Source organism: Taeniopygia guttata, chromosome 2, assembly GCF_048771995.1.
Source record: "Taeniopygia guttata chromosome 2, bTaeGut7.mat, whole genome shotgun sequence".
Classification (NCBI taxonomy): Eukaryota; Metazoa; Chordata; class Aves; order Passeriformes; family Estrildidae; genus Taeniopygia; species Taeniopygia guttata.
In genome coordinates this window covers 88,813,102-88,824,322 of record NC_133026.1, presented here as the reverse complement: position 1 = coordinate 88,824,322, position 11,221 = coordinate 88,813,102, and the positions used below count along the sequence as shown (strand labels likewise).

Genomic DNA, 11,221 nt, shown 5'->3' with positions numbered 1-11,221 from the left:
TCCCCGGAAGAAGTCACCCAGGCCTCTTCCCCACGCATCAGCGAAGGAAGAATAGAACTGAAAGAAAGATGGGGGGACTTTTTTTTTCCCCTTCATGTGCAAAAGCTCTGCATGACTAGATCGCCACTGTTTGTGGCAACTTATAAAACTGTAAAGTTCACGCTGCTAGGGACAGTGCGATCCTGGATCTGCTGATTTGAGCAGTTGCTCCTCTCCCTACCATATAGGGCAGTAGTTTTACCAAGTGCTCGCTCTCCCCTTGCGCGCTGCCCGGCTCCGCCGCGCCCGGCCTTGCGCGCACACACGCGTGCGAACACACACATCTCACACGTGTGTGCGCGCCTGCAGCGCTTCGGAGAGTGCGTGCGGGAGGGGATGCAGATATCTGTTAAACACATTCTTCTCAGTTGCCCCTCTGGATATAGAAAGAGGGAGAGAGGGTGTGTAACGGAGAGTGCGCGGAAGAGTATTCATGGCTCCGCGAGTCCGGAGAGGAGCTGATGAGCAGTATCATCGTTTGGCTTCAGCAGCGTGCTCACAGTCGGAGAGGCTGCCTTGCATTACAAAGCCTGCCTTCTCTGCCTGCCTTCCCCGCCTGCCTGCCGGCCGCGAGAGGAGACGGAGCCGGGGCCGGGGCCGGAGAGGGAGGGGGCGGGCCCGCCGGGCTATGCAGATGAGCGGCGGTGATGGACAGCTCTGTTTTCCAATGTCCCTCAGAAACTGGAGTGCTGCTTCCCTCAACTCTTCACTCCAGACTCTATACTTCCCCCAAAATACAGGCTCGCAGGCGCTGGGGGAGCTGGCTGGCTGACTGGGAGAACTCCATATGCAGCAGCCACTTTTCTGATTTCGGGGTCTCGCTTGTCTCTCTCCCCCCCTCCCCTCCCCCTCCTCCCCCCCGTCCTCCTCTCTACTTCTGTTTCTTTCCCTTTCTCTTTTTCTTTATTAACCCTCTGTGCTTCCATCTCTCCCAGATGCCCTTCCCCTCCCGGATAGATTTCTGACCTTTCCTACTAATTTTCCATTTGGAGGGTTCTTTTGGGTTTTTTTCCTCCTGTTTGTTTTTATTCTGATCGGGTGCGCATGGGGGGGAGCCTATAAAAATTCTGATTCTCTACATAACTGCACAGAGCCAACCGGGGGGGTGGGGGGCGGGTGGGGGGGGGAAGAGAGAGAGAGAAGGAGGGAGGGAGAAAGAAGGAGGGAGGGCGGGAGGGAGGGAGCGGGAGGGCGGGCGGGAGAGAGGGAGAGCACGAAAGCAGCGCCAGGAGCAGCGGCAGCAGCAGGGCCGGTCACCCTCGCCCCCTCCCTGCTCCTGTGCACGCCAGTGCAAGCCATGTCCTATCCTCAGGGTTACCTCTACCAGCCCCCCGGCTCGCTGGCTCTGTACTCCTGCCCGGCGTACGGGGCGTCGGCGCTGGCGGCCCCCAGGAGCGAGGAGCTGGCCAGGTCTTCGTCGGGATCGGCGTTCAGCCCTTACCCGGGATCGGCAGCTTTCACCGCCCAGGCGGCGGCCACAGGCTTCACCAGCCCGCTCCAGTACTCCACAGACCCCGCCACGGGATTCCCCTCCTATATGGTAACTACCGAAGAGAAACCCTCTCCTTCTTCATTAGCATCCGCATTCTCATCCTCATCATCTTCAGCCTTTCTCCTCACACACTCACCATCAGCCCCCGACACCACGCCGCACAACCGGGCGCCCCGCACCGCCGCCGCCTCTGCGCTGCCGGCGCCGGCCGCGCATCGCTCCGCGCCGCCCCGCAGCCCGGCCGGGGACGAGAGGAGCGGAGCGGAGCGGAGCGGAGCGGAGGCGAGCGGAGCGGCGGGCCGGGGCCGGGCCGGGGCTGGGGCCGGGGCCGGAGAGCTTCGCGTCCCAGCCAAGCGCGGTGCAGGCAGGCCTGGGTCCCGGGCTCTCCGCGCGGTTTGAGGAGCCGGGAGGGCGCTTTGGTTGAGGAAATACGAATGGTCTCGGCCAGTTGGGTTGGGTTGGATGCTTTCATTCTCTCTCTGTTCCCGTCTCTGTGTGTCTCAGGCTTTTATTTTTTTTTTTTCCTTTTAATTTATATATTTTTTCTTTTCGCAGTGATAGCACAAGGGAGGGTTTCCTTTTCCTTCTTTTTTTTTTTTTTTCCCTAATTTTTTTTTCTCTCTCTCTTTTAAGTCGGTGTTTAGAGGCGCTGGGGGCTTTATCCCCGTGTGGTTTTATTTACTTTCAGTGTGTTTTGTGCTAATGGTTTAACTGGATTTTGGGAATGAAAAGGAGCATCTGTTTGCGATCTGTGAGCTTCGCTTAAGCCCAAAATGGTCGTAGTGGCCGCAGTTTCGGATTTCACTTTCTTCTTATTAGTTTAAGGAGCAGTTGCAATTGCGTGTTGTGTGTGCTCTGTGCACAAAGTATATAAATAAAACCATAAACTATATAAATAAACTGCACGTCTAGATGGTTATATAGTTTTATAAACACGCACGCACACAGAGAGTCAGACACATATCTAGTCCGTACACACAAAGACCTGTGCCCGGAATTTGAGACTAGAGCCGCTGTCGATATCCTAGGAGAGGATAGCAGCAGGGTAGTTCTCTCTCCCTGCAAAGTGACAGAGAAACTACTTGCTTTCCGTCTGTTCATAATACAGTGTATAAATTGTCGTGCAGTCTTTAATCGAGGTGGTATAAAAGATCTGAGGGTCTCTCTTGTTTTTCCTGTTGAGAAGCAGTAGGCGAGTGGCTGGAAGTTGCAGTGAGGTTGTGAACTGTGTGGGATATTGGGCGATGTTGAGCCTATGACTCTCCGATCTGCGGGGTTCAGAGACGTGCTGAAAGTTAGCGAGTTTCTTAGGGATATCTTTAACTTTTCTTGCATTATGCAGACTTAAATAAGCGCAATTTAAACGTTAAAGAGCGAATTAAAATGCTAATTACATCGCATTTGAACAATTCGAAACGGTGCATATCTTCTGATTTGCAAATTGGATTTGCAATGCATTAGTGCAGTGAATTGCTAAGTGGCGGCTTTGTTGTATTTTCTATAGGAAAAAAGGAAACATCTTTTGAACCTTTGAGAGAAATGTTGATATCAAGGCACTACCTGTAGGGCCTTTAAAATGTTTACGCGGTTCAAAAATTATATTGGGAAATATTCAATTACAAGGAGCTGAAATTAGTCAGAAAGATTAAAACATCGCCGATTTTAAGCGCGTGTGCCTGTGTCTGTGTGCTGGGCGGAGGAAGGAGGGGGGGGAATTGTAACTTAATGGCCTTTGGGTGCTGCTACTCCCCCTCATAGAATATGGATACAAGACACCATCCCGGGGAAATACAAATATAACCGCCGATCTCGCCTTGACACTCACTAATGGCTATCAGCAATAACAAATTGCCAACCCCACCGTTTTGTTCTGTCCAGGGCTCCCCTTACGACGCCCATACGACGGGGATGACCGGAGCCATCAGCTACCACCCGTACGGCAGCCCTGCCTACCCCTACCAGCTCAACGACCCCGCGTACAGGAAAAACGCCACCCGCGACGCCACGGCCACGCTGAAGGCCTGGCTGCAGGAGCACCGCAAGAACCCCTACCCCACCAAGGGCGAGAAGATCATGCTGGCCATCATCACCAAGATGACCCTCACCCAGGTCTCCACCTGGTTCGCCAACGCCCGCCGGCGGCTCAAGAAGGAGAACAAGATGACCTGGGCCCCGCGGAACAAGAGCGAGGATGAGGACGACGACGAAGGCGATGGACCGAGGAGTAAGGAGGAGAGTCCCGAGAAAATGCCCGAGAGCAACGAAACCTCCGCGGAGGACGAAGGTAGGCGTGGGGTGCCTGCGGCCCCGGAGGGGTGGCTCCATCCCACCCCGTCGAGTCCCCCGGGTCCGGGGCAGCGGAGTAGGAGCGGGGGCGCGGCATTTAACAAAAGCGACCCCCAAACCTGTCCCGTCCCGTCGCCACCGGCTGCTCCGGTCTCTTGTCGCCGATCAGTGCCTGTGGCCGAGGCGGGCGGGGGGCGGCTGGTGACGCCGTGAGGGGCTAGGCGGGGAGGTGCGGGGGGCCCGCGGAAGAGCCAGCCCGTGGGGATGGATGCTCCTCAGAACGGGAAAAGGCGAGGATGGCTTGAGCCTGCCTGGCCGCAGCGATGGCGCGGTGGTGGCTGGGCTCGCTTCTCTCCCGCTCTGTTTTGCCGCCCCTCCTTACTGCCTCTCTGTGCCCGGCGGGCCTCCGCAGGGATCAGCTTGCAAGTCGACTCGCTGACGGACCACTCGTGCTCCGCCGAATCGGACGGCGAGAAGCTGCCCTGCCGAGCGGGAGACCCCCTCTGCGAGTCGGGCTCGGAGTGCAAAGACAAGTACGAGGACATCGAGGAGGAGGAAGAGGACGAGGACGAGGACGAGGAGGAGGACATCGAGGAGGATGACGGCGGCGGCGGGGAGCGCGACCCGCCGGCCAAGCCCGCCACCTCCTCGCCGCTGGCGGCCGTGGAGGCCCCGCTCCTCGGCCACCCGCACGCCGACGCCGCCCGCAGCGCTAGCAAGGCGGCGCTGGGGCCCCGCGCCTCCCCCGGCCCCCCGACGCCGGCCAGCAAGCCCAAGCTCTGGTCTCTGGCCGAAATCGCCACCTCGGACCTCAAGAGTCAGACCCTGGGCCAAGGCTGTCAGCCTGCGCCGCTCTCCTCGGCCACCCCCGCCTCCGCCCCGCACAGCGCTGCCTACTCGCCCTCCTCCCTCCTGGGGAGGCATATTTATTACACCTCACCTTTTTATAGCAATTATACAAACTATGGGAACTTTAACGCTCTGCAGAGCCAGGGAATCCTGAGATACAACTCCGCAGCAGTTGCTTCAAACGAGGGACTAAGTCAGACTGTCCTAAATGCCAGCTCTGTGCACAAACAGAGCAGTGACTCTTTGAAAACGATCACTAACCAGCTAGAACAACATTACAGGCCCTCTAGCTATGACTCTAAGAAAGGTAGGTGACTTGTTTCTGCCGCTATCTTCCCTCTTCTCCCTCTTCCTCCTTCCCTGACCCGTAGATGTCCCCTATGCGCTGTAAATACTGAAACCTGCTCTGAATAAAGCAGCGAGCTCGATGCCACCGCTGCCAGAGCGAAGATGGGCACTCATATAACCTGGGGATTAAAACCGGTGTGTCGCCGTCGTATCGGTACCTGCCCGTAAGAACCGCGAGAGGAAATGTGAAAAACGACTTTTAGATCAGTCTTACAGGCTGCAGATGCAGCTTTGAAAAGTAGGTTTTTTAAAAAAGGAAAACTACACACAAAGCTATCCAGAGAGCATTGGTGTCATTGCCTGTAATTTTTTTTTTTCCTGACAAACTGGTTTGACTCTCTTTGTTTCCAGTATTCTCACGGGTTTTTTTTCAGCTTTGGGTTCAGATAATTGCTGACCTTGGACGTGAAATTACGTGGAGTGTGACATTTTTTTTTATAACTGGTTGCTTCTTGGTTTGTTTGGGTTTTGATTTTTTTTTCCCCCCCGAAAAAGTTTTGCACTAATATAGTTGTCATGTTATTCTGCAAAATTACTCGAGATACAGGCAAATATAAAATATTGGCTAGTCTTTTAAACGACCCAGCTACGAACTGTGCACCAGTGAGGGTTGGGACCTACACAGACTGTATAATCTAGTTAGCTGGCTGTGTCCTGTGACTAACTGACGGTTATATTTTGACAGATCCCACTGAAGTCTGCACAGTAGGAGTACAACCATACCTATAGAAGTGCAATCACACAGCAATGCAAGTAAGTGAGAACATTTTCTATTACACTGATCATTTGGCATCAGGTCTGAGACGTGCTGCACAGTTCTAGACTCGCTTAACGTTAATTTCTTGCTTCATTACTTGAGAGTTTGGTCACAAAGTAAAACGTTATTTTTTCTGCTGTTTTCGGAAACCTCTTATGACTACTTTTATTTATTTGGTTTATCTTAATTTTCAAGCAAGGTTAGACAGTTCCCTCACTTTGCATACACTTTGCTTGTGTAAGGCAAAGCCGTAGGGACTACTTTAATGTTACGCAGAGAAATCTTCAGGAAAAAACAAAATATACTTAAAGGTATTTTTATTTAAAAACAGAGTGCTTGTGATCACGTGGCAGTGCTAAAATTAAGTGGGGCTTCACGCAGTGACTGCGTATTTAAAATAAGAAAGGACAAGTGTACAAAACCGACATGAATCTTAAGCAAGGTATGTTATGTGTGACTTGGCTCTTGCTTAGCTAGCAAAAGCGCTCCGAATACTTCCACTATTTACAGCTAAATAAACAACAATCAAAAAAATCACCTTGCCGATATTTTTCGACTAACTTTTATTTTTGTTAGGAGAAATTAGACGAGTAAGAATTTTGCTTTACTTCCTTTCCCGCCCACCCCGTTTAATGGTGTTAGAGTTTAATTGAAGGATTTTTGGATGATCTGGTTTTTTCCTTGGTCCACAGGTAGGTGTCACAATTGCTTTGAAAAAAGTCAGCAAGCCATCATCTCTCCCCGAGCTAATATATATAACAAATCTCTAAATCCGGATCACATCTGGTGCCACTGTATAAAAGAAGACCACAGAGCACTATTAAATCTTCAGAATCTAATTATTAAACCAGAATTTTGTTGGACATATGTGAGTTTGCTGGTATAGTATAGTTTCCCCAATGTATGTGTGACTTTTGAAAACAGATCTGTTTTTCTCAGGATATCTTGAATTGATCACTTCATTGCCACGGTATCTATTCGATAGGTGTGATAGGATTTATTGTAAAATTTATTTGTAAAAGATGTATACAGTAGAGATAATAAAGATGTGATTGGAGAACTTGAGTCCTTACAAAGTGGAAACAAATTTGATATTTATTTTTGTAACGATATAAAGCTTCTAGTAATTTATGCAAGTTGTATTGCAATGAAATCTGAACTTTTTGTAAATAAATTTTGCCTGGTTTTTATTTGAAACGTTGATGGTTATACAATCTTTGGTTGTTTAACAAGAATTCTTTACTAATTTATATCTCTAATTGTAAATAAAAACAGACTAGTCTGCAACAACGTTGTGTTTTTCGTTCATTTCCCTCAAAATATTATTTTATTATTTAGAAGAGGAGGAAATTTGTAATTTCACTAGTAGAGCTAAGATCATAAAATGAGTAAGCAATTTAAACATGTTGCAAATATATACTTTGCATAAATTAATTCTTTCTGGCTTGTTCCGTTATACTTAAGCTTTAAATACACTCATATGTACAAATACGTTTTTGTATATATACATGAATATGCGTAGAAAGGGTGATGGGAATATATGCATGTTTCTTATAAACTATTTTTACTGGGTGTGAAGTAGCTCTTTATTTATCATTTTTTAAATTCACTATTTCTGAGGGAAAAAATATTACCAACCATGGCTTACTTTCAGCTTATTTTCAAAATTGCTTATTTTCAGCTTCTGGCTAAAATATGCAAGGAAAAAAAAAAAATTAAAAGTCCAATTCCTGTTTGGGGTTTTTTAATGGTTCTCCCTCATTATATTGATAAACTATACTTTTATAGTTACCCTGGAAGCCTGCTTTGATTGAATCATAAAATTAGCCAACTCATAATTTAAATTTTTACTAAAATAATGGGAATCCTCACGTAATATAATTTCAGAAAAGAAACGAGCAATCATTTATTTTCCCCAAAAGATAAATTGAGTGAATATAACTTACGGTTATAAAACAAGAATAATAGCTTCTTAGATTGCCCTTTAATCAATCATACACTTATTTTTCAAGAGGCTCATCTATTTTATTCCATGATTAATAATGTTCCAGCGTGAGAGCATTATTAGATCCCAGCAGGGGAGATCCTGAATGCTTTTAGCTGCTTTGGAATGGTCAGTTGGGGTTCATTATGGTCTGATATTGAACAATTTATAAAATCTTGTCTAAACATCTGCCAGCTCAGATAGGCTGATGTGTCTGAAGATGGGAAATTGCTGGACCAGTTGATATTGACAAACGGATCTCTCTCCAGTGGCTTTTTGTTCAGTGAAAATTAGTGGCCTCTTGCTCAGGTCTTGTTAGAAAGGGCATTTGAAAGTGATCTTAGATACTTCAGGCATCAGCCTTGGGAAGGTTAACTGGATAAAGAGCCCTGCTAGTCTGGAGTCCGGAAATATGTTGTGATTATACTAAAGAGGGGGAAAGGAAGCTGCTTTCCTTGAATGCATATACACAATTCCCATGCACATGTCCCTCACTCTTCTTTGTAATTTACCCCTATAAAGACATCTTAACTGACTGGGAAAATGTGTGTGTTTTTCAACTGAAAGGGCAGAAATTAATAATGATATTCTGGAATACTCTGGGATCTGTCTAGCTAAATCTAAAGCAGTGAAGATCTTTGCAGCTGGAGGCCTACTCACACTGTTTGTGGAATTATGCTTCTTTGCTCCTGTAACATCCTCTTTTTCACTGAGGTAGAATGTAGTTGTATCTGCATGTAGTGTGTAGTACAATTAGAGAAACAGCTAAGAAGTAATTAATTTTTTCCCCTCCAGTTTAGCATATGATGTAGCTTGCAAATATTTACTACAATCGTCGACCATCTTTACTTTGCAGTCCAGGCAGGTCTTATGGAGGGATTTTTATATCAGGGGAAATACCTGAACTTTCTTTCCCCAACTCTTGCTCCTACTCCATGAGCCCCCACCACCCATGTTATATGTCCCAGGTCTCTGTTGGACACAAAGTGTACATTTCAATTGGTAAAAACCAAAAGCTGTGGCAGAGATTAAAAAAAGGCTGACGACATTCCTTTGATGTTTATACGCCCAAAGACTTATAAAAGATTTCCATAATTTACCCACCCTTGCTAGTATTTAGACCTGGATTTCTTTCTGGAAAGAAAAGTAGAAAGACTCGGAAAACTCGCTTTCAAGTATTCACTATGTATGTAAAACCCAATGGACTTCTCTCATCCTCTGAGAAATTCACAAACGGTTCATGGATGCAGATGGGTGTCACTGAAACCATTTGGCATATGAATTTATTTTTTTAAATAAGAAACTAATGGGCGAGAACTGCATATTCAACATCATTCGAGATTTAGTAATCAAAATTGAAAGCAGGAGGAAAGTGTAGCCTTGCGAGATTGTTGGCAAAAACAATGTGTTTTTTTCAGTGTAGCGAGAAAGAGGGATGAACGATAAAATACATCACTCTGTCTATGGTTTATTTCATAACGATGCTAATGAGCCTGCTGGGATTAAAATCTCACACCCCTTTCTATATTTACTGCCTCTTCTCCCCACCCCCCGCCCCTCGTTTCTGTGCTCATTTCGGAGTGGGAAAGGCAAACCCTTCCCTCTTCGGGGCCAGAGGTTTCATTAGAGCTGATTTATTGAAATTCGGGCTTTAATCTCAGGTGGGATCCCGGAGGAATTGGCCCTGTCGTCAAATAGGAAGAGGGTCGCTTTCCACTTTACACTTCCTGGGCTGCTTTTCCCCTCGCTCCCTGCAAATCTCAACATTTGTTCTCAATAAGAGAGTTATTGTTTCAGGAAAGCTGCTCACCAACTGCCTTTAGGAGCAGAAAAAAGCGTCGCCCACCTTTGTTTGCTCTAGGCTGGGGGAAGGGATGGGGACGGAGGTAATACGCAGCTCAGGCCAGCAGCGGACAGACAGACAGTCAGACAGACAGACATGGGAATTACTGCTGTGCTGCTGCGCACCAGTTCGTGGCTGGAGGGAAACGGACCAGGCTAAGGGGAAAGTCAATGGAAAGCGTCATGGGCATCTGCGTAAAAAAAACAAAAAAAAAAACAAACAAAAAAAAAACAAAACAGCAACCAAAAAAAAAAACCCAACCAAAAGAAACCCACCAACGCAAGAAAGAAAAGATCTGCCCTTACGGATTTCTACCCGCGCTACCCGCGGAGATGGTCTTCAGGTTTTGGGGAGGGATGGAAGAGTGATCCTCCAGGTGAAGAAAGATGTAAGATTGGCTATCTGATTTAGCCCTACCTGACGGCAGCCACCTCCCTAACGGGTCATCCATCAGCTCCCGACACAGCGGGGCGGGAGTGGCCCGGGACCGGCCAGACCGGAGCGGAGCGAAGCCATGGCCCGAGCCGCTCCCCTCCGCTCCGTGGTGGCCTCTTCGTGTCCATCCTCACGGGAAAAAAAAAAAAAAAAAACAAAAACCAACCCAGAAAAACACAACCCTGTCACCACTGAATGTTTCTGGCTCTGTCACTCATATAATGTTACATCTCACTTGAAGGCAGTTCAGACTCAGTGCTCGTCTGAGAGGCTGTGGCAAGAATGTAATCAGTACTGAGAGGGTTTTATTGCTTATTAACTTTTGAAGCAAACAAACCACCCCTCCCCCCAAACCCTAACCCACCCCCACAAAACAAACAAACAAACAAGCAAACAAGACCCAAACACCACCCAAGACAGAATTTATATATAGGTCGATTTTTGCCTTCTTCATTCAGACATATCTTAGGTACTTAGGCAAGTTTCCCACGATCCAGGTAGTCGAAAAGAGCCTTTCCATTGTAGGAACTGAATAATGATGGTTAAAAAATACTGTTATTAGAGTAATACTCCACATTAAATAATGTGATGTTCATCCTTTTGTTTTTAATCCAGTAACTAATAACTTAGGTATGTTTCCAGCTTTTAAAGAAATAAAAGCGAGGGAGAGAAAAAATGTTTAAAACAAAGGGATCCATACTGCATAGTCAAAGCACTCATGCATCTAATCCCTGATTATTACTCGGCGTGTCTGGAGCAGAGGATTTATTGAAAGTACAGATAGAAAGCGTGGTCCGCGGGACGGGCTGGCGCACAGGTAGCTCGAAGCTGCAGGCAGCGACCTGGAGGCAGGCGGCTCTGGGGGAGTGTTTTACCTGTGAGCGCCCTGCCCGAGGTGACAGCCCCGCTCCCGCAGCCTGGACCCGTGCTCCCCCTCCCGAGCCGTGACTCATGGAATAATGTCACCATTTCACATCCAATCCCGACAGAGCAGGCTGCATTTTTCCCCTGAGCAAAAAGTAAGCGACAGAGGAACGTGGCCACTCGCCCTCGGAAGTGGCATCCGTTAACCTGGATCCTTTCGGGATTTAAGGACCGAAAGGGCGGGAGGTGTCACCTCGGCCCAGCCGTTCGCGGAAACGCAGGAAAGCACAAAGGCAGAAAAAGTCACTTCTCCACTCGGTCTTG

General features: G+C 47.8%; 1 protein-coding gene across 2 annotated transcripts; it reads left to right on the top strand.

Annotated features, from left to right (window-relative positions):
• The first annotated feature begins 1,219 nt into the window (after window positions 1-1,219).
• IRX2 (iroquois homeobox 2) lies at window positions 1,220-7,061 on the top strand. Of its 2 annotated transcripts, XR_012054036.1 has the most exons (6): window positions 1,220-1,579; window positions 3,410-3,815; window positions 4,230-4,973; window positions 5,700-5,767; window positions 6,103-6,213; window positions 6,464-7,061. XR_012054036.1 is itself a non-coding variant. In XM_002190424.5 (5 exons), the coding sequence occupies exons 1-4, from the start codon at window positions 1,337-1,339 to the stop codon at window positions 5,741-5,743; spliced, it is 1,437 nt and encodes a 478-aa protein (XP_002190460.2). In that variant the 5' UTR covers window positions 1,220-1,336; the 3' UTR covers window positions 5,744-5,767; window positions 6,464-7,061. The 2 variants fall into 2 exon arrangements, 1 of the variants encoding a protein (XP_002190460.2); XM_002190424.5 differs by lacking the exon at window positions 6,103-6,213.
• The last annotated feature ends 4,160 nt before the right edge of the window (window positions 7,062-11,221 follow it).

Excerpts from the sequence above, each read along its gene's own strand:
- IRX2 (XM_002190424.5), top strand. The coding sequence starts at position 1,337 with ATGTCCTATCCTCAGGGTTACCTCTACCAGCCCCCCGGCTCGCTGGCT. Across the intron at positions 3,816-4,229 it reads AACCTCCGCGGAGGACGAAG|GGATCAGCTTGCAAGTCGAC; the intron begins GTAGGCGTGGGG and ends GGGCCTCCGCAG. Across the intron at positions 4,974-5,699 it reads TAGCTATGACTCTAAGAAAG|ATCCCACTGAAGTCTGCACA; the intron begins GTAGGTGACTTG and ends ATATTTTGACAG.